Source organism: Girardinichthys multiradiatus, chromosome 18 (genome assembly GCF_021462225.1).
Source record: "Girardinichthys multiradiatus isolate DD_20200921_A chromosome 18, DD_fGirMul_XY1, whole genome shotgun sequence".
NCBI classification, from domain to species: domain Eukaryota; kingdom Metazoa; phylum Chordata; class Actinopteri; order Cyprinodontiformes; family Goodeidae; genus Girardinichthys; species Girardinichthys multiradiatus.
In genome coordinates this window covers 52,162,740-52,185,628 of record NC_061810.1, presented here as the reverse complement: position 1 = coordinate 52,185,628, position 22,889 = coordinate 52,162,740, and the positions used below count along the sequence as shown (strand labels likewise).

General features: G+C 45.5%; 1 protein-coding gene across 3 annotated transcripts in view; it reads right to left on the bottom strand.

Moving 5' to 3' along the window:
* The window catches only part of LOC124884116 (cilia- and flagella-associated protein 44-like), a 48,990-nt gene extending 26,202 nt beyond the window's left edge, over nucleotides 1–22,788 (bottom strand). The window contains exons 1-16 of one of the 3 annotated variants that reach the window (XM_047391785.1): nucleotides 22,531–22,788; nucleotides 19,408–19,558; nucleotides 18,214–18,376; nucleotides 17,847–17,949; nucleotides 17,555–17,771; nucleotides 17,010–17,124; nucleotides 6,454–6,618; nucleotides 6,212–6,367; nucleotides 6,082–6,129; nucleotides 5,503–5,602; nucleotides 5,307–5,401; nucleotides 4,147–4,356; nucleotides 3,212–3,322; nucleotides 2,983–3,135; nucleotides 2,689–2,904; nucleotides 2,188–2,330 (exon numbers count right to left, since the gene is read on the bottom strand). In XM_047391785.1, the coding sequence (XP_047247741.1) occupies nucleotides 2,188–2,330; nucleotides 2,689–2,904; nucleotides 2,983–3,135; nucleotides 3,212–3,322; nucleotides 4,147–4,356; nucleotides 5,307–5,401; nucleotides 5,503–5,602; nucleotides 6,082–6,129; nucleotides 6,212–6,367; nucleotides 6,454–6,618; nucleotides 17,010–17,124; nucleotides 17,555–17,771; nucleotides 17,847–17,949; nucleotides 18,214–18,376; nucleotides 19,408–19,558; nucleotides 22,531–22,606 (2,222 nt within the window). In that variant the 5' untranslated portion in view covers nucleotides 22,607–22,788. The remainder of the gene's footprint in view (nucleotides 1–2,187; nucleotides 2,331–2,688; nucleotides 2,905–2,982; nucleotides 3,136–3,211; nucleotides 3,323–4,146; nucleotides 4,357–5,306; nucleotides 5,402–5,502; nucleotides 5,603–6,081; nucleotides 6,130–6,211; nucleotides 6,368–6,453; nucleotides 6,619–17,009; nucleotides 17,125–17,554; nucleotides 17,772–17,846; nucleotides 17,950–18,213; nucleotides 18,377–19,407; nucleotides 19,559–22,530) is intronic. The other 2 variants (XM_047391784.1, XM_047391783.1) reach the window with 2 other exon arrangements.
* Between the last annotated feature and the right edge of the window lie 101 nt (nucleotides 22,789–22,889).

The window sequence follows — 22,889 nt, the reverse complement described above, 5'->3', positions numbered from 1 at the left end:
GCTTACTCAGGTGGGCCAACAGGAGTCTCTCTAGGACCTTCATGATGTGAGATGTCAGGGCAACAGGTCTATAGTCATTGAGGACTGATGGGTGAGTTTTCTTTGGTACCGGAACAAGACAGGAGGTCTTCCACAACACTGGAACCTTCTTCTGGACCAGGCTAAGGTTGAAGAGGTGCTGCAGAATCCCACAGAGCTGCTCTTCAGAGGCCTTCAGGACTCTAGGGCTGACATGATCTGGACCTGCAGCCTTATTCCTATTCAGTCTCTCCAGTTGCATCTTCACTAGACTTCTTGAGACACACAGGTGGAAGGGGGTGGGAAAGGAAGCATCAGCATCTTCTGATATGGTTGAAGGCAAACATGTAGAAGCAGAAGGGTCTAGGGCTGAGGTGGAAGATAAAACATTTGAGGTGTTACTGGACAGCTGTGGGTCCTGTGGGTCAAAGGAGGGTGAGATGTCTGTTTGGCTGTGAGCAGGAGAGGAGGATGCGAAGCTTGTTTCTGAACTGAACCTATTGAAGAAGGTGTTCAGTTCATTGGTTCTGTCCAGACCTCCATCGGTCTGATTATCTTTCTGCTTGAAGCCTGTGATCTTCTTCATTCCTGTCCACACATCTCTGATATTGTACACCTCCTTGCTGTCTCTTATCTTGACTTTAAGTTGCTTCTGTAAACTCCTCAATAATTCTCTGTCTCCCTCTCTGAAGGCTCTTTTCTTCTTGTTAAGCAGGTCCTTCAGGTCATTGGTGATCCAAGGTTTGTTATAGGGGAAGCATCTCACGGTTCTGGTGGGGATGATGTTATCCACACAGAAGTTTATATAGTCGGTTACACACTCAGTCATGGCATTGATGTCCTCTCCATGTGGCTGGTACAGTGCGTCCCAGTCTGTAGCCTCAAAGCAACCTTGCAGAGCTTCTTCAGCTTCCTGTGACCATTTTCTCACAGTCCTCTTTATTACAGGTTGCCTCTAAACGAGGGGCTTATATTTCAAGCAGAGAAAAACAAGATTGTGATCTGATTTGCCTAGAGGAGGTCTTGCTGTAGAGATTTATGAGTCCTTGACATTTGCATAAAACAAATCTAATGTTTTCTTTTCTCTGGTAGAGCAGCTGATAAACTGTTAAAACGTTGGAAGTGTAGCAGAGAGTGAAGCGTGGTTAAAATCACCAGAAATTGCCACAAAAGCATTGGGGTTTTGTGTCTGTAGCTTAGCAACAACTGAGCTGATGGCATCACATGCAGTGTCGGCAACAGCGGAAGGTGGAACGTAAACTGTTGCCAAAATAACACTGGTGAACTCTCTGGGTAAATAATATGGACGAAAACTTACTGCCAACAGTTCAATATCTGGACTGCAGAGATGACACTTCACAGTAACATGTCCTGGATTACACTATTTGTTGTTCACAAGTACTGCTAGTCCACCTCCTTTACATTTACCGCTCCTCTTTAAATCTCTGTCTGCTCGTATGGTTAAAAAGCCCGGCAGAGAGACGCTGGAGTCGGGGATATGATCCTGCAGCCATGTCTCAGTAAAACACATAATACTGTATGCCCGGTACTCTGGCTGGGTCCTTTGTAGGGCTTGGAGTTAATCTAACTTGTTTCCCAACGATCTCACATTGCTCATCAAAATTGACGGAAGAGATGGTTTGAACTTCCTCCTTCTCTCTCTTCTCTTAGCTCCTGCTTTGCATCAATGGCGCCTCCTTTTCAACTCATCAGGGATTTGAGGTTGTAGCTGAAGTATTATTTGAGCTTTTGAGATATTAATCAGCTGCTCCCGGTTGTAAAAAACATCCCCGTTGCCATGGCAATGCATCATAACAAATGTCCAAAAATAGAAAGTATTAAGAAAAATCCTCCAAGCTGCACAGCATCCGACACCGGAGAGGACAGTCATCCAAAAAAAATCAACTGTATCCACCACAAGAAGAATAGTTCCCAAAAAAAGAATAAATCAGAATCAAAAGTAACAGAGCTACTCCAACCTGCTGCCACCTTGAGCGGCGCAATTCTAGAATACTTAGTGTTGTTACTAACATTTAATTTATCAGGAATAATTTTACCCTCATTAAAAATAAAAAGTCTCCATCCGTCCAGCAGCCATGAAAAATATCAGGTTAATAAATGTTGCTCCAGAGCAATGGTGTTGTGACACCAAAGGGACTCCGCGGTTACCTGAAAGTCATGGAGCAAATAGGGTTGTCGTCTGCGTCGCTGATGTGTCGGAAAGCGAAGGGTTCATCCTGGCGCTGCAGAGGATCCTCATCCTGATCCTCTGACAGCTTACAGTGATACAGGAAACCTGCGTCGAAGCCTCCCTGCAGGACAGAAGACATTCATACCACCTTTCACATATGGTCCAGAGTGGGTCTTCATCCTGGATTTCACCTCTTTTTTCACATATCTACTGTATTTCTACTTCCTTTTATCTATTAATAAATCCAATAAACTCTCATTGCCTTTTAGCAGTTTATTCTTCAAGAACATTAAGCAAATGTCTTAGACCTTACTGATTATTACGCTGCAGAGATGTTTGAAGATTTGTGAAAAGACATATTTGTTCTCTGATACAATACTGGAACAATGATTATTATTGATAAAATATTTATTTTTTCAATAATAATCATTATGACTGGAATGGAAGTTTTTATGTATGTGGTGTCTCTTTGTTTTTACCATTGAGAGCCAAAACTGTCCAGGCTGTGAGTAGAAGCCACAGCAGACAGGACTTGGAGGATTTGGGAAGCAGATAGCAGGCAGGTCTTTCTTCTCCTCCTCCTCCTCTTCCTCCAGAAACACTATACCCTCCTCCCTTATTTCTTTGAACCTTTCAGCTCTTTCTTTCATTTTCTTCTCCTTTGCTCCTTGACGTTTTTTGACCTCCTCTTCTCTCTGAAAACACAAAGTCTCTGATCAGAACATTCTTGTAATGAATTATAGTATTAAACCTGACCTTTTATTTTTTTGGACCTTGATTCTGGATTTTATGCTCTTAAACCTGAAGGACCTCCTAGGCAGATTGTGGAGCTTGAAGGTTTTGGATGACTCCTGAGCTCCTGGGTCTGGACTGTAGACTTCCACCACGTGACCGTTGTGACAAAGGATGAGCAGCCTGCTCTTACTCTGAAAGGGAAGGTTTTAATCAGCAGAAACATCTAGGCTTAGGTGAGCGAGGTGGAAAATGTGAGACCATGCTTACATGGGAGTTAGGAGACCAGTCCAGTGCTTTGACAGGCCCGGGAACATGGATGTAGCCGATGGGGTTGTACCACTCCCCGACCGTGAAGAACCAAACGGTGCAGTCCGAACTCTGAACAGGAAGGGGGGGATTTAAAAACAGAGATGATTAAAATGGTAAAAAAAAAAAAAAAGAATGAGACAGAAGAAATGTGTCCAGGAACTTTTTATTAAAATGTCACTTCATACATTTTACACATTGTCTTGAAAAGGTATTCATGCCCCTTAAACCTTTCCACATTTTATCACAGAACCACAACCTTCTGGGCTTTTATTGGGATATTGTGTGACATGCCAACACAAAGTAACACCTAATTGTTACGTGCAAAGAAAACGATGCATGGTTTTCAAAGTTCAAACACATGAAAATCTTAGAGGTGCTGTGTGCATTTGAGTTTATCTCCTCTGAATCAGAACTTTGTAGAACCGCCTTTCACTGCTGCATTTCTCCACCAGAGTGACTGAAATTTCTGCTCATTTGTCTCATAAAACAGCTCGAGCTCAATCAGACTGGATGGTGAGTCTTGACGTAGATTATTCCACGGATTTAAACACAGACTTTGACTAGGCCATCCTAACATATGAATATGCTTTGATCTAAACCATTCCATTGCAGCTCTGGTGGTATGTTTTGCTTTGGCAAAATTGCCCAACATACAAATAAGATGAATTAAAGTTTGTGGTAATAATGTGACAAAGATGTGAAAACTTTCAAGAGGTGTGAAAACTTTTGGATTCCACTGCATATAATAAGCCATCTGTGCAGGTTTCTGTTCCAAATTTAACAAATAATTTGTCCTACTTTGATTGATTTGATCAGATAGAAACATGTTTTTGTTGAGCTGTTCTGCTCACATATCAAGCAGCATAAATACAGAACATTTGAACCCGACTCACCCCTGTGGCCAGGATCTCTCCGCTTCGATCGTACGCCACAGCAGAAACAGGAGCGTTGTGAGGTTTGAAAGCCTGTCTGAGGCGCAGCTGAGCGTCTGTCTCGGGGCTCCGCTCAGCAGCCCCCTGCAGCCTCTGAGGGTTGTACAGCTCCAGTAAACGGACCACCCCATCCTCAAACCCAGTCACCAGTAACCCTCCGCTCTGGTTAACCTGAGAGCAACACAGCAGCTGCAGAAGTTATTTTCTTGTACATAGAAAATAAGAACATGCCATGATAGAGGAGCTTGCAGAACCATCTATAGCAGCAATGACTTCCCAGTGGCTTGACTTTATCGGTCTCACATGGTTCTGGAGAACTTCTGGCCCGCTTTTCTCTTTATAGCGTTGCTTCATTTAATTGACGTTTGCAGACATTTGTTTCCAAAGGTCCTATCACAGCCAAGTCAAGTCAAGTTGAGGTTTGACTTGTTTTGATTATTTTCATCTCCAGCCATTCTGTTATAGATTAGCCTCCGTGTTTGGGATCATGGTTCCACTGATGACCCAGTTTGGACCAAGCTTCAACTGTTGGACAGATGGCCTCACATTTGACTACAGAATACTTTGGTGAAAAGATGAGGTCATGGTCTACTCAGTGGCTGCCAAACAAGCCCAATTATCAGCCCTCCACTACTGTGCTTCACAACTGACCTTAACAGTTTTCCACTTTAATAATCGGTCTCTGTGTAAAATGATGGACTATAGCAACCAATTAAAATGAGAAAATTAGATTCCGATATGGAATAAAATGCAGAACAGTGCTACACATAAGCTAGTCTTGCTATGTTCAGCAGTAGAGTAAAGTCCCACATGATTGACATAAAAACAATAAAAAACTTGTTCTGGGAACTAGTCAAATATAAGTTAATCATATTTTTATTTTGTTGCTTATTTGCTCTCCTACCTCATGCTGCCCTGGACAACTGTCCATATGGCCCATTTGAAAAACCGCCACTGTTCATTGATGATGTCTTTCCACCTTAACAATGTGTAAAAACCCATTGGATTGCCCTTGATCTGCAGCACCAGGCTCCTACTCTAATCCCTGAGGAAGCAGCAAGGGTGTACTTAGTTTTGCCTCTGACTGTTTGTGGGATTCACTCTCACACCATCACACTCACCATAGGTGGAGCCCAGCCGAGCGTGGTTCCTCCCTGATTAAAGCGGGTAGTTATGAGTTCTCTATTAGCCACGAAGTCAAACACCCTGACTGAACCTGGATGGAACGACACAAGCAGCTAAAGCATCTGTTTTAAACTTCTTGTGTGTTTACACGCGTTAACATTCGGTGAGAAGGTGACGCCATGCTGGACTCACGGTCCAGAGTGGTGGTGGCCATCAGGTGGGATTTCTTCGACACATCCAGGCCCTGGATCGCCCCGGAGTGGAAGGAAAACAGACACTCTGGATCAGCAGCCTGAACAAAACCACAGAAGTTGTGGAAAATACTGTCAGTAGACAAGCTGACTACTGAACACAGAATGCTAGAGTGGGGTTCTCCTATAGGACCAAACAATGTCACTTACAGAAAGCTTTTGTACCAGTTAGGAGGATGACTGGACTGGTTACAGACCAACAACAAGCATGATTGTAACTTACATTGGATGGGTGGGTGGGTGGATGGATGGATGGATGGATGGATGAATGGATGGATGGATGGACGGGTGGATGGATGGATGGATGGATGGATGGATGGGTGTGTTTGGGTGGATGGATGGATGGATGGATGGGTGGATGGATAGATGGATGGATCGATGGATGGATGGATAGATGGATGGATGGATGGATGGATGGATGGATGGATGGACGGGTGGATGGATGGATGGATGGATGGATGGATGGATGGATGGATGGATGGATGGACCAATGAATGGATGGATGCTGTAAGGTACTCACCATGTTGGTGAAGGAGAGATCCAGTTTCCAGATGGCTCCATTAGAATCCTGTAAGACAGCAGAGAGACCAGGATGAATGTGGAGTTTGAGTTGAGCTGCAGATGCTTTCATGGTGTTTTTGTTCTCAGACCTGAACAAACCAGATGTAGGAGTCAGGCAGGGAGCTCCTGACCACAGAAGAAAGCCAAACGTTGTGTCCAACCACCAGCTCATTGATGGGCTCCATCTCAAACCTGCTGCTGGTGCCGCTGATGTTGGCTGTGTTGATCCTCTCAAGGTCCCAGACCTGCAGTGAGAAATGAAACATCAGGTTAGAGATAAAAATAAAACATTCCTGATTGATTTTTACATTCATTTCTACGTTTGTTTTACCCGAACAGCTCCATCAGCACCAAATGTCATCAGTTGTCCATCTTCCAGGTTGAATGGCTGGACCATCCCAACATGGCAGTTCCGCTCCTCTTTTTGGCATATCTCCACCCGGACGGTGTTTCCTTCCCACAGCAGTAAGTTGCCCCACTCTGTGCCCGACACCACCTAACAGCAAAGGGACAAAAACTTTAAGGAAATGTTCATTCTTTGGACTCTTCCAGAGCTTGATGTGGAAGGTAATCTCTGACCAAACAATGTGAGTTCAGCACCATACAGACGAAACTTAACCACGGTAGCATGATGAAGTTAGCTCAACAAACTCCTGTTCAGACTGAGGGAAAAGATAAGGTGACTTTCTGTGAATCCAATATGCAACAGTGAGATACATTTATTTGGTAAAGATCACTGGTGTCCAAACGCTTCGCCATGAGGGCCAAAATTGTCCATTTAAAAAGACTTGAGGGCGCCTGGAAGACACTCGGCAGATCTGGTGATGAGCGGCTGAGATCTCGCGAGAGTTGTACGTAAGTAATATGGCGGTATATTGGTAAACAAACACGACAGAACTCAGGTAAAACAAGCCAATAAATTCAAGCCGAACATAGAAACGTGTAAAATACTAACCACTGTTTCATATTTTTCCAATAAAACAAACTGGACGAGGAAACCTTGGACAACCTGGAGAGCTACGTGGACGTATGTTTTGATAACATTGTAATGGGCAAGCCACAAAAATATCCACCCATGGCCACACCAACATCAAAATGCACCCGTTCAGAGTGCTCGACCAGCACCTCCACTATCTCTCCAGAGAAAAGCTACACTGATGTCCTGGACTCTATTGATAAGAAGCTAACCAGCCTGGATGCCTGTCTCGCCCTGGTGGAGGTTCTCCACAGGGAATTTCAAGCTCTGAGGGAGTCTCTGGAGTTTAGCCAAGAACAACTCGCTTCGCTAACAGCTGAGAACCAAACACTGAGGGATAGCGTGAAAACACTCACCGATGAAATGACGCAGCTGTCCGGAGAAAATAAAAAAATGAAGGAGACCATCCTGGATATACAGGCCCGGGGCATGTGGGACAACCTTGTTTTCTCCGGTATCCCGGAACGGGCAGAGGAGGACGCCAAATCCACGGTCCGTGAATTTCTCCAACGTCAGCTAAAACTCCCAAGTGACGAGGTAAAAAACATCACTTTCCATCGTGTTCACCGGCTCGGAGGTAAGAAACCCGAACACAGCCGACCTCGGCCAATTGTAGCAAAATTCGAGCACTATAAACAAAAAGAGCAGGTCAGAGGTCGGGGCAGAGAGCTGCGGGGAACGAACTTCAGCGTCAATGACCAGTTCCCAAAGGAGATCCTCGATCGGAGACGTGTTTTATTCCCAATTAGGAAGAAATATATCAGAGAAGGCATTAGAGCTACAGTGGCTGTAGACAAACTTTATATCAATGGTCAGTTGTTTAGAGATCGGGAGATCACTCCCTGGCTTTATTAGGAGCAACAGCAGGTTAATATATAACATGTAACACTGGTTAGATAAGAGGTTAGATATCTGGCAAATCTAATGTAAAGCACAGCTCATGTTGTTTGCATTGTTTGATGTGGGTGGACCCAAGGCTGGGCTATTGGGTATCTGCTCCTTTTTTGTCTCTCATCTTCCTCTTATTTTTTACACTTGTTACCACCCCTCTCTGTCACTCTCTTTTCTCTCTGTCACACACAAAAAGCACACTCACATACACACAAATATCTATTAACATAACCTTATATCTCTCATCCCTTCTTACCCGCAGCAGCCTCTTAATTTTCTGTCTTTTTCCCTGCCATATCTCTGCTTCGGGACTTCATATCAGGCAACCCCAAGCACTGACTATGATTTCACTTGGGTCTATCTGTTTCTGTGGTGACATGCGCTGTACAATGTTAGCGATACACGCACAACTATGGGCACATTAAGGTTTCTCACATGGAATGTGCATGGAGCCGCCACCAGAGAGAAAAAGTTAAAAATTTTTAATCAGCTTAAAAGACTACAGGCAGACGTTGTCTTATTACAAGAGATTCATAAATCTGCCACAGCTGCAAATGATCTTAAATCACATGAGTTTCCTAATCTGTTTTCTGCCTGCTATAATTCTAGGCAAAGGGGAGTAGCGATCTTAATTCACAAAAATGTTAACTTTACAGTATTAGATACAGTTATAGATCCAGAGGGTAGATTTATAATAATAAAAATATCTATACATAACCAAAAGATATGTATTGTCAGTATATATGCCCCAAATGTTGATGACCCCCCATTTTTCCATTCTTTTTTTTCTGCACTGTCTAAACACTTGGATTGCTCACTTCTTCTTGGGGGCGATCTCAACTTTGGTCTAAACGAAGAAATAGACAGGCGGAGTACAACAGGGACTCAGCGCTGTTGGCAATCAATAAATATAGTTAAACAGTACATGAGTGATTATGGACTTTGCGATGCATGGCGATCTCTTCACCCTAATCACAGAGAATATACTTTCTTCTCACATGTCCATCAATCTTACTCTTGTCTGGATTATTTCTTAGTCAGCAGCTCATTGTTGACTGACATTTCAGACACTGAGATACACCCTGTAGCTGTCAGCGATCATGCACCTGTTTCCTTAACTCTAGTAAATAAGAAAGAAAACCCACAAAGCAAAAACTGGAGGTTTAATACATCATTGCTTAAGGACAAAGAATTTATTAAATATTTTAAAAAAGAGTGGACTTCATATTTGGAATTCAATGATATCCCAGGTACATCAACATCTGTTCTCTGGGAGGCTGGGAAAGCAGTGATGAGAGGTAAAATAATCTCATTCTCATCACATAAGAAGAAAAAAGAAAACAAACGTATTCAGGAATTAGAAGAAACTATTAAACTGTTAGATGCTTCCCAGGAAGAGGAAAAGTTGGGCAAACTACGTAAAGCCAAACTAGAATTAATGAAATCATCGACAAAAAAACCCAATTCTTAATACAAAGACTTCATATACAAAACTTTGAACATGGCAATAAATCAGGTAGCTTTTTAGCTAAGCAACTAAAAATAAAGAAAGAACAACGATATTTGCTGTAAAAGACTCGACAGGGAATACAGTTTATGATCCTGAAAGAATGAACAGCACTTTCAGAGATTTCTACCAAGCTTTATACTCACCACAGATAGACCCGTCAGATAACGACATTGATCAATTTCTGGATAAGGTAACAATTCCTAAACTATCAGGTAATCAAGCGATGGCCCTGGATGTACCACTGACTTCAGCTGAAATCCAAGAAGCTCTCACAAGCATGCCCAATAAAAAGGCTCCAGGCCCAGATGGATTCCCAACAGAGTTTTACAAAGAATTCTGGAATATTTTGGCTCCAATATTCCAAAGAATGGTGCTGGAAACCGAAAAAAATGGCAGACTTCCGCCAAATATAAATTCTGCCAACATCACTCTCTTGTTAAAACCAGGAAAAGACCCAGTACTCCCTACCAGCTACCGACCCATATCCCTTATTAACGTCAATCTCAAAATAATTTGTAAAGCCCTCGCAAAAAGACTAGAAAAGGTTTCTCCTCTCATAATACATCCTGACCAAACTGGATTTATTAAAGGTAGGCATTCATCCACTAATTCACGCAGATTACTTAATTTAATAGATTATTCCTACAGTAAAAATATTGAGACCAATATATTATCTCTAGATGCAGAAAAAGCATTTGATAGAGTTAACTGGAAATTCTTGTTTGCAACCTTGACTAAATTTGGTTTTGGAAGCTCTTTCATAAACTGGATAAAAATATTATACAGTTCCCCAGCGGCATGTATCAGAACAAATAACCAAACATCTTCCAGCTTCTGTCTTCAGAGGGGCACCAGGCAGGGATGCCCACTTTCACCCTCATTATTTGCTATTTTTATTGAACCACTAGCAGCAGCAATCAGACAAATTAAAGATATTAAAGGCATAAAATGCAGGAATATTGAACATAAAATATGTCTTTATGCAGATGACGTATTACTCTTTCTCCAGCATTCGCAAACCTCTGTCGCTCAGGTGATTGGATTGATTAATTCTTTCTCAAGAATTTCAGACTATTCTATAAATTGGTTAAAATCGACAGCTCTTCCAATTAATTGTTCTTTCAACAATTTTCCTAATATACAACTACAGTCAGGGAATATTACATACTTGGGCATTAATGTCTCTCCTAGATTAGCAGATTTAACAAAACTAAACCACATCCCGCTCTTAAAAAAAGTGCAAGATGATCTCGCTAGATGAAAATCTCTACCCATATCACTCATGGGCAGGGTTGCTTCAATAAAAATGATGGTCTTGCCAAAAATCAATTACTTATTCTCAATGATTCCGAATAAACCGTCATCTGACTGGTTTAGATCTCTGGATTCCTCCATCACTAAATTTCTCTGGAAAGATAAGCCCCCACGTATTAGCCTAAAAACACTACAAAAGAGCAAAGATAAAGGAGGATTAGATCTGCCTAACTTTCATCTTTACTTCTTAGCTAACAGGCTACATTACATCTCAAAATGGTTTAAACACAGTCCTCTAGATGAACCCTGGCTAGACGTAGAACAGACATTATGCAATAATATTAAGATTTCAGATTTACCATTTATTAGCTCAAATATAAAACGGCATGTATGCTTCAAAAGCCTCAACGTCAACACTTCTCTGACAGCATGGTGGGAATATCTAAAAATGACAAGGTCTTCACTAATCCCATGCAGACGTACACCCATCTGGAACAACCCTGACATCCTACAAAAAAATAATATGATACATTTTCCAGATTGGAGGAGTAAAGGAATTGAATACCTGGAACATATATTTGAAGGAATTCAGTTCATCCCATTTAACAGATTAATTATACAATACGGGATGGACAAGAATACATTTTTAGAATATCAACAAATTACTTCGATAATAAAAAATAAATTTAGACTTAACGTTGGGTTACAAATTCCATCAAGTGTAGAGTTCCTAAAACTCAACCCCCCCAAATTAATGTCTAAAATATACAGGACAATGTCTAATATAGATAAATCAATTTCCCTTCCTATTACAAAATGAGAGGTGGACTTATCAGTTAACTTTGACCAAACATTCTGGTCTCAGATATGTTCCAGAACTTTTAAACTGACAAGTAACCCCAGTTTGCAATCAATACAATATAAAATCCTTCATAGAGTATACTATACAGGTCAACGGATGTTCAGGATGGGCTTGGCACCTTCCAATATTTGTTTACACTGCACAAGCAATATACCAGATAATTATATCCATGCACTATGGTTATGTACACCTGTTCAGAGGTTTTGGTGCCTGATATGTGAAGACTTATCAAAGTGTCTGAGATGTAATATTTCACCTTCCCCTTCACTTTGCTTGTTGGGCAACTTTGATGATGTCATCATAGAGACAAATTCAGTTCACATGGTTTTCACTGCCTTATGCATCGCTAAGAAAACTATCCTCATGAACTGGAAAAATAAAAACCTTCTTAATATGAATCAGTATAGAAATATTTTCTGTCCGATTATATAAGCCTTGAGACAGCCTCTGCCTCCACGTCAGATCAATCTCTCTGGGCTCCTTTAATTGGCGACTTGGCTTCATCCTGTGGGGCGTTGTGGCGGATTCGGGGGGGTGTCTGGGTTGGGGCATTTGGAGTGTCCCTGGGCTGGGATCGCTGGGGGGTCTGGCGCTGGGGGCTGTGGTCCCGGCCGGGGTGGGGCTTTGGTGGCTCTTTGGGGGGACATCTGGTAGCTGCATGCGATGCTTTTGGGGGGCCTGCGGCGACGGACATAGGTCACTGGCCTGGTGCCCGTGCTGCTCCTGGGTGGGTCTGGGGTGGGCTTGGGGCTCGGAGTCCCTGGGGCGTATCGCCCCCCGGGCTGGGCCTTGGGGGTATTGGGTCCTGACGGGTATGTTGCCGGGGTTTTGGGCTGGTGCATGCCCGGGCGCCCGGCCCTGGCTCAGGGACATTTGTTGTATCGGTGGGCATAAGGGCCTCCGAAACTGGCAGGTAGGTCCCATCTCATTGCAGGTGCTCCTTCCTTCAAGGAGCACATTCTGCTGGTGGGGAGGAGGGTCTGCGGGAGGGGGCGGGGCGGGGTCAGCCTGGGTGTCCAGTGTCTTATGTGCTCTGGGAGTTGTTCAAATGTTGGGGTGGGTGTAGGTTTCCTTCTGGGGTGGGGAGGGGTGGTTGGGCTTGGATGGTTGGGGGCGTTGTTTGGTCTTGGGTGGTTCCGGCTCAGTTTCTGGTTCCTTGTCTTGGTTCCGGTTACTGACGCTGGTCCCTTTTCTGTCTGGGGGAGGGGGTTCGGAGGGGTCTGCATGGTCCGAGTGTGCAGGTTGGCCGGGGTTGGTCTCGGGGTGGATTGGTCTCAGCTTCCGGATGGGTTTTGGTTTTGGCTCTGTGGGCTCTCTTGCCTTTTGTGGGCCACGGAGTGGGTCCTTTTGCGGGGCTGCTTCTGGCAGGGATATGGTGTCGGGCATGTTCTAGGTCCTGGACAGTGCGGGTCTTCTTTTCGTGGGGGTGCACTTTCATGGGGGGCTTCGTTTTTGGGGGGCTGGTAGGGGCACATTTGCGCAGTGTGGGCTTTGTGTGCCTATTATGTACCTATCAAGGCCTGGAGCTTGCATTTGGGGGTGGGCCTGCCGTTTTGGGTCGGGTGCGGTTTGGTGGCGGCCTTGGTGTTGGAGTGGGATGTGTTTTGTTGCCCTGCTGCCTGGTTGTGGCTGCTGTCTGGTGCCGGGCTTCGGGGGCTGGGCGCTCTGTTGGCTCTGTCCCGTGGGTTCGGGGGTGGCTGTGCGTGCTGGTCATGTGCCCTCCTTTGTGTGGCGTTTTTTTGGTTGTGCTGGGCTGTCCTTCTCCTTTGTTTGGAGTGGGGCCGCATTCTTGGCCGCATGTGGCTGGGTCCTTTTTGTTGGGGGTCGGTGGCTACTTCGGGTGGCGGACTGGGTAACAGGGCTGGGGTTCAGGGTCTGAGGGGCTGGGTGGTTCCGGGGGGGGCTGGGGACGTTGGTCCCGGTTTTTAGTTGGTTCTCGGGGCCTGTTACCTGTCCCTAGTTTTTTGCCTGGCAGATGTGCCTATGCCTCCCTCCTTTGTTGGAACTCGGCAAACGGGGGTGCCTATTGGGGTCAGCCGGGGAGCTGGCTCCCTGGGAGAGTGGTTTGCCCCCAAGTCTTTCCCTCCCCATCCCCAGACACCTCCCTCCACCAGCTCTATTACAACACCACTCATGGAGGGCCAACAACTTACTCTCACTTATAAAATTTTCATGACATTCACATGTAGGGTCTTGGGTGTGGGTGCACTCAATGGCATCAGGAGGGAAGGATATCCTAGCAGCCTAACCTCTGGTGCCTGCGCTCACCTCTAAGGATATAATTGCATGTAGACATTGAGGGTTCAGAGTGGTGGAGTGGGGGGGGGGGCAGACCCTCTTCCCCACCGTTTTTCTTTTTAAATGCACACTACAACAACGCGCATCAACACCACATTTGAGCTGGGGGAGGCAGGCTTGGGGTCTTTTCACACCCCCGTTCGCTATTTCCCATCTGTGGTCGGAGGCCGGGAGAGGGAATGGGCCCTCTAGTCGGGTTTGAGCTGGGGTTGGGGGTCAAGTCTTGGGGATTGTGTGGTGCTGGGCTGGCGTTTCGGCTCTCTCGGGATCGCTTGGGTTCCCTTGGATCTCGGCCCCTGGCTTTGTGCCCTGGTCTGCCGGCTGGGGTGGTGCTGGGCTCCGGCGGGGGTTCTTAGCCGACGTTTATTGGGATGTGGCCCCGCTTTGATGGGGGGGCTGGACTGCCCCGCATGGCCGTGGGGCGCCATGCGGGGATGCGGGTGGCCGGTGGGCTGGGGCACCCCTGGGTTTGGGGGTGGGTTTGGCGGGGTGCCTGGTAACTGGGGCCACCGTGGCCTTCTTTCCATGGCTTCCTTCTGTGGTCCTGGCCCAGGGTCGGGCGCTGGGCTACGGTTGGCGGTCGGGTGGGTGGGGCGGCAGAGCATGTCTTGTGACTGCACCGGGACGGCTGGCAGGGTGTGCTTGGCCTGGAGCGGTTGGCCTGCATGGCCCAGGTCCCCGGCCGGTGCATGTATCCCTCTCGTGGGCTGGAGCTGCTGGCACTGTCTGGGGGAGGATCGGGGCGGTGGACTGGGGGGTGGCATGGAGGGGCTGCAGCCTGTGGGGTGGAGGGGTTGTGTCCACTTCTAGGGCGTGGGGTCACTGGCGTTTGGATCAGCTGGGCGGCGATGGTGGGGCTGAGCTGGATAGTGTCTCCCTGGGCGGTCATTGCAGTGGCAGTGATGTAGTGTTTTTTGTTGCTGAGGGGGGCGTGGTGGGGTCACTGGCCCTGGGTGCCTGCCGCTGGACGGGGACCTCTGGGTGGATGAGTTTGTCCCATCATGTTGTGGGGTCGGGGGTCCGGTTGTGGGTGCGGTGCTGGGTGGGGTCTGCCCTGTTGCGCCGGTGGCGCTGCGCAGGGCCCTTGCCTTGCCGTTGCGGCGCGCTCTGTGGTGGGGGAGCGGGGTGCGGTGGGGGTTCTTAGAGCGGGGCTGTGTGTGGAGCTTGCGCTGTGTGGGTGTGGCTTCATTGGCTTCTCGGCCACGGAGTTCACCTGTGGGGGTGTGCCCCTGTGGGGGTGCGGATGTGTTCGATATCGGTGTCCTTGTTGGAGGTGGCCCTGTGGGGAGGTTCTTGTTCTTGTTGGGGTTCACTGGGGGTGGGAGACTCATGGGGTTGAGATCAGGGCTCGTTGGGGGGTCGGGACTGCTCCGTCCTGGGGCGGCTTCGGTTGGCGGGTTGCTTTGGGCCACGTGGACCCCTCTTTTGTACATAGCCCCCTCTCCGGAGGTGGATGGGGGTTGTTGGGGACTGGGTTCGGGGCAGGGGGGCAGGACATGGGCCGGTGTCACCCAGGTCTGGGCAGTACCGGTGCTGTCTGCCTGCCTCTGCCCCAGGAGGGAAGGGGACTACCTCCTGGGTCCGGTTGCCCTGAGGGGGTACAGGCGCCTGGACCTGGGAGTATAGAGTATGCATGGGGAGTGTGAGTGAGTGTATGACGTCCATTGTTGTTATCCTTATGTTGGGTGTGAGTGATTTTATGTGTATGCATGAGGGTGGGAGTGAGTGATTGTGACTGTGTGTGCCTGTTTTTTTTTTTTTTTTGTGACAGGTTGGGTCTTGAACTGCTCCCTCTCCTGGATCAGCTTCCTCCCCGCCACACCACCTGCTGGTGGTTGGAGTCTCTGCCCACTGGTGTACTTGTGGTTCTCGGTGTCCGCGACCGGGTGCTTTGGTGTGGGCTGTCTCACTCCCAGTGGCTGCTTGCCGGGGCCTGGCCCCCTGGGCTCTGTCGGGCCTCTGCTTGGGGGGAGGTGTGTCCCGGGGTCTTGGGCCTTTGGGTCCATGGCTGGATCTGCTCGGGCGTGGACGGCTGCCGGCGGGGCCTGTGGACTCGTTGCTGCGGCTCCCTGGGGCTTCTGCACTGTCGCTGCTGGGTGGTTCCCCTGGGACTCTTCACTGCTCTTCTCTGGGGGGGTTGCGGTAGTCCTGGCGGTGGTTCTCCTGGGGTTCTTGTGCTTTGGGGGGCCTTTAGATGTCTGTGTCTCAGTTCTCCTCAGTGTCCGTCCGGGGACCATGGGGCAGGCCTGTGGGTCCTCACACTCGCTATTGCATATTTTTGTGGAGAAACCTTGTCTACAAAAGCGCGTCCACACCCATACTCACAGGTGTTAAGCTTCAGGTGTTGACAGATACACAGATGTTCTATTTTGGGCGGCACCTCTCACTAAGTACATTTTACATTCAGAATTACCGTGTACTATTTTGTTAACAAAAACAAAACAAAAAACAGCTGTAGGTGTATAAGCAAGCAGGGTGTAATCTTGTATTCTCTTTATCCTTCTTTCTCTCCTCCACTCTTTCCTCCTTTTCTCCCCTTTTTCCCCATCTCTCTCTTTTTTGAGCTTCATTTTTCCTTTTCATTTCTGTCTCCGTGTCCGTAACAATTGAAATACTCCCAAAGAAGTTTATAATAAAGTTTCTTCTATAAATATCAAGCAGAGCTTTAAAGCATTAGCTGTGATGCTCTGCTTGTGAAAGTAAATCTGTTGGGCAATTTCTTGGCACTCAAACAACAATTCTGAGCGATACTCTGCCGGACAGGACACGGTAAAAAAAACAAAATAGAAACACTTGAGGGCCACAAAAATTCCTTTTTTTAAATTAATGTTTCAGGACATTTTTGTCCAGTCCAGATATGCGTTTAGGGGACGCATAGAATCATTGAGAGGGCTGTAAAAGGCCCAGGGCCCGCAGGTAGGATACCCCTTGTGTAGATTCTCTGTAATCCAGGATATGACACTCCTTGGTGTCTGAACTAAAGGTAGCACAGCTTCTCTCCAAGCTTCTTGAAGATGTTTTCACCTTACTGAGCCAATCAAGAGCTTCAAGAAACAAGGAAAGAATTCCAGATTCTTCCAGAAGCAATGTACTCACCTTTCCATCTGGAAGTTCCACGTAACCCTCGATATCAGTTGCTGCAGTTTTCCCAAAGTGTCCCATGACTCCTTGCAGCTTTAGACCTGTGAAGGTGGTCGCGATTTTCCAAAACCTGACAGAAAGAAACAGAACAGTGAAAGATAGGTGGATAAAAAAATCAGTATCTTCTGGAACGTTCAAACACTGATTCTCCCAGAAAACTGTTGCTGAAATATCTTACTGTAAACTGGTCAGTTTCAGATCTGCTTAGGAATGCTTTTCTTCAGTAGGAACAGGGAAGCTGGTCAGAGTTGATGGGAAGAAGCATGGAGCTAAAATTTTGGGCAGATGTTCTGACATCTGTTAACCATGTTAAATAACAAGCAGAGGTCCTCTTTGGCTTTTTTACTTCTAATCATTTTAATACTTGTATGAACTGATTTATACTCAAACTTTTCCAGTTAAAAGAGACTAAATATTTTCAGTTGTTCTCTGAAAACTGAATGAAAGCAGCTTCAATGCTAAAAACCAAACGGCCTACTCAGTGGATTCAGTTTGTTTACTTGATGTGTCCCGATCCGGACGAGGTGAGCCGCTCCGGGTCGTATGGGGAGAAGCTGACTCTGTAGACCTCCTGTGAGATGCCCTTGCAGCTCTGCATCACCTCCTCCTGCCTCCAGTTCCACAGAGTCAGCCTGTAATCAGGGGCCCCGCCCACGCTGGCCAACAGGCTCCCGTCAAGGTTGAAGTCTACGCAGCTGAACTTACACTTCGTTCCACCTGAAGACGTCCAAACTGCAGCCTGAGCATCAAAAAGCTTGAAAGGAAGGACTGAGAAATAAGCGCCTGGTTTACCTCTGAGGACGCGGCACGGTCTTAATGAGGGATATTCATAGACTACGATGATAGGATGGTTTCCTTTTTCTGCCACAGTAAAGAACTCTCTGGTTGGATGCACCTTTAAACATAAAAATATAGAAGAACATTTAATTTTGTCAGCAACTACTTAGATGCAGGAAAGATTAGGAAATAGTGACACTTGTCTGTATTTCTGAACAACTCAGACAGTAGTATCGAGAACATGTGATTTTTTTATTAATATATAACATTTCATATCTTTAAACAACATTAAAATGTTGTTTCTGGAGATATGTTGTTATTCTGTGCATCTTTCTGAAGGTTTGGACCTCTGTATGTGACCTCCTTCATTCAGTTTCCTTACCGCCAAGGCCCCGATTCCTCCTCCACTGCAGGAGCGCAGGTATCTCTGCTGCTTGGTGGAAACGTCCAGCAGAACAAGCAGGTTTCCTGCTATAAACATCAGCGTTGTCTCATCCAGCAGCTTCAGATTTGACCTGCGACGGCTGTCATATCCAAAGGAATGACTGAAGGCATGAAAGGTCAAGGAGCACAACATGGCTTTGAAGAGGATTTGTTCTACAGGGTGGGTCATTTATATGGATACACCTTAATAAAATGGGAATGGTTGGTCATATTAACTTCCTGTTTGTGGCACATTAGTATATGTGAGGGGGGAAACTTTTCAAGATGGGTGGTGGCCATGGCAGCCATTTTGAAGTCGGCCATTTTGAATCCAACTTTTGTTTTTTCAATAGAAAGAGGGTCATGTGACACATCAAACCTATTGGGAATTTCACAAGAAAAACAATGGTGTGCTTGGTTTTAACATAACTTTATTACTTTATTCTTTCATGAGTAATTTACAAGTTTCTGACCACTTATAAAATGTGTTCAATGTGCTGCCCATTGTGTTGGATTGTCAATGCAACCCTCTTCTCCCACTCTTCACACACTGATAACAACACCGCAGAAGAAATGCTAGCACAGGCCTCCAGTATCCGTTGTCTCAGGTGCTGCACATCTCGTATCTTCACAGCATAGACAATTGCCTTCAGATGACCCCAAAGATAAAAGTCTAAGGGGGTCAGATTGGGAGACTTTGGGGGCCATTCAACTGGCCCACGACGACCAATCCACTTTCCAGGAAACTGTTCATCTAGGAATGCTCGGACCGGACACCCATAATGTGGTGTTTCACCATCTTGCTGGAAAAACTCAGGGAACGTGCCAGCTTCAGTGCATAAAGAGGGAAACACATCATCATGTAGCAATTTCGCATATCCAGTGGCCTTGAGGTTTCCATTGATGAAGAATGGCCCCACTATCTTTGTTAACCTCGGCGACATGTCAGTGGCTGTAAACAAAGAGAAACTTGTAAATAACTTATGAAAGAATAAAGTTATGTTAAAACCAAGCACACCATTGTTTTTCTTGTGAAATTCCCAATAGGTTTGATGTGTCACATGACCCTCTTCCTATTGAAAAAACAAAACTTGGAGCAAAATAATAATAAACAGTGTGTTGTTTGTTTCTGAACTGGCTGATAAAAGGATACGAGAAATGCAGGAGGTTCTCTGGGATTTCAGAGTCAGGTGTGATGGTCGGTCTGGAGTGAAGCTCCTCATAGTTGTAGTACTTGTCTGCAGGGAACTCCTTTGAAATGGCCCCAGGCTCCTGCTGAACCTCAGAGGGTTCAGTATCACATCCTAAGAGATGGAGGAAACATTCAAATCCCTTTCAATTCATTTTGTCACATTATAGGAAACAGCAGTTTGTCTGTGAAGGTGTCTGCAGAGAGACGAAGACTTCATCACATTCAAGTATTTAATAGGTGAAACAAAAATGTTTTTTTGGCTCCGAATATCCTCAAATAACCTTACAGAGAAAAAATTAAAAAATCCAAACACACATCAGTGATGCAGATGTAAATGATTTGGTTTTTAAGGAGCTGAACATCTAGAACAGGCACCAGAGTAGAGCAATAGTGCTATCAGGCATAAGAAAAGTGAGTGAAGTTCAGCAGAGACAGATGCATGATAGAAGCTTTAAACATTACCAGTCCTGGACTGGTTTTGATAGAGCTGTCATTCTAGATTTTTATTTGCATTGCTGTAAGTATTTTCCCATCACACGACCCTATGTAGAAAAGTAAGTGCCCCCTAAGCCTCTAACCTTGGCCTAAGCGTTGGTGATAACTGTTAATGAGTCCTTTAAATCAGAAGATTTTCAAGCATGAAGTCATTTTTACAGTCATGCCACATCTTAATCAAATTTATGTCCAGACTTTGACTGTGCCACTCCAAAACTTTAATGTAGTTTTCTGAGCACTTCACAGGTGGGGTTGCTGGTGTGGCTCGGTTATTTGGCCCACTACTTAACCCAATTTCATTGGAGCTTAAGGTCATTCTGATTTGAGATTTTCTGCATGGTGGAGGTAGTGTGATGGTCTAGGGCTGCTTTGCATCTTCAGGACCTGGAGGAATTTTGCTCTCTAGACCGTCACATCTCCAACATGATGTTTGTCTCTAGGTGTGATGTTCTGTTTCTGAAATGCTGTGTTAGTTTCTCACCAGTTTCATACTTTATTAATCCCAAAGGGAAATTAAATGTTGTAGCTCATATTATGAAGGTTTCCTCAAAGAGCCGTTGTAGATGCTGATGGCTGTGGGCAGGAAGGATCTCCTGTAGCGCTCCGTCTTACAGCAGATCTGAAGAAGCCTCTGACTGAAGACACTCTGTTGTTGTAGGACAGTCTCATGAAGAGGATGCTCAGGGTTCTCCATAATGTTCTTCATTTTATGAAGAATCCTTCTTTCCACAATGATCTCCAGAGGTTCTAGAGGAGTCCCCAGAACAGAACCAGACTTCTTTATCAGCTTGTTGAGCTTTTTTAAGTCCCTGGTTCTGATGCTGCTTCCCCAGCAGATGATGGCAGAAGAGATCAGACTCTCCACAACAGACTTATAGAAGATATGCAGCATCTTGCTGCAAACACTGAAGGACCTAAGCTTCCTCAAGAAGTACAGTCTGCTCTGTCCCTTCTTGTAGATGGCTTCACAGTTTCATCTCCACTCTAGTCTGTTGTCCAGGTGAACACCGAGGTATTTATACTCCTCCACCACCTCCACTTCTTCTAGCATGATAGAAATAGTGTTTGACTTATTCCTGTTTCTCTTAAAATCTACAATAATCTCCTTTGTTTTAGTCACGTTCAAGATGAGATGATTGTTTCCACACCATGCCACAAAGAGGTCCACCACCTTCCTGTACTCAGCTTCTTGTCCATCTCTGATCCACCCCACGACTGCAGAATCATCCGAGTATTTCTGCAGATGACAGGAGTCTGTCTTGTACTGGAAGTCTGAGGTGTACAGAGTGAAAAGGAATGGTGAGAGTACCGTCCCCTGTGGTGCTCCTGTGCTGCTGACTACCTGGTTAGACTCACAACCCTTCAGTCTCACAAACTGTGGTCTGTTTGTCAGGTAGTCTTTGATCCAGGAGATTGTTGAGGCCTCCACCTGAGTCTTCTGGAGTTAAATGTTCTGGAGAAATCAAAGAACACGATCCTCACAGTGCTGCTGGCTTTGTCCAGATGACAGTGGGTTTGTTGAAGCCGGTGTTTGATGGTATCTTCAACTCCAACTCCACAGCGATAAGCAAACTGAAGGAGGTCCTGATGGTTTACTGTTTGCTTACTCAGGTGGGCCAACAGGAGTCTCTCTAGGACCTTCATGATGTGAGATGTCAGGGCAACAGGTCTATAGTCATTGAGGACTGATGGGTGAGTTTTCTTTGGTACCGGAACAAGACAGGAGGTCTTCCACAACACCGGAACCTTCTTCTGGGCCAGGCTAAGGTTGAAGAGGTGCTGCAGAATCCCACAGAGCTGCTCTGCACAGGACTCTAGGGCTACCTACTGGATCAGTGCTTCTTTGTTCTTTTTGTGTCTCTGCTCTGTTCTCTCAAACCTCCAGTCGGTCGTGGCAGATGGCCGCTCACACTGAGCCTGGTTCTGGTTCTGCTGGAGGTTTCTTCCTGTTAAAAGGGAGTTTTTCCTCTCCACTGTCGCTACATGCATGCTCAGTATGAGGGATTGCTGCAAAGTCAACGCCAGTGACTGTCCACTGTCTCTACATGCTCATCCAGGAGGAGTGAATGCTGCAAGTCACTGACTGGATGCAATCTGCTGGGTTTCCTTAGATAGAAAAACTTTTTATCCAATTTGAATAAATAACTGAATCTGACTGCACTGTTTGATAGGAACAGATAGTTAGAACCTGACCGGGAATCTGTATAATTTGATTGAATTGAATTAGTAATGTGGCTTGAATTGGCGCTATTTAAATAAACCTGAATTGAATTGATCCCGGTGCATTAAATGTGCATTTTAGCTTCAACATTAGTGCCATTATCTAACTTCTGTTACTTCATCAGATTGAAGCTATACCTTTATTTCATCAGAATCAGAATCAGAAAAGCTTTATTGCCAAGTACGTTTTTGGACATACAAGGAATTTGTTTTGGCGTAGTCGGTGCAATACAATACAAATTAAACAGTATAAACATATCTACAATATAATATAAATATATTATTCATTATTTGGTTTTCAAAAGCACATTTTAGTGAAAAATGTGAAACTGTTGTGATGTAAAGGAACAATAAGAGCTTCTGAATTACCTTCAGTGTCTTCCAGTGTAAAAGTCGATGTGTTTTCAGCCTGTTCGCCAACTGAACGTGAGTCTTCATCTGACATTGTATTCTGTTCAATAAATTTTTTTTATAAAAAAACCGAATTTTCAAGAGTTCTTAAAGTATAAAACTAAAAATCTATCTAACCCACATTTTACAAGTAGAAAACTGCATATTCTGCCCTGCTGTTTCAACTTAGTCGACAAATGTTTACTGTTAGCCGCTTAAAAAAACTATAGACGTTGCTCTGGTACTTCTCCCTTTCTGTTAATGCGTTGCCAGGCAACAAGGAAATGCGATTCCTTGGTTGCAAAGCCTTTTGGTTAATGTAGTTCTCTGTTAAAAAT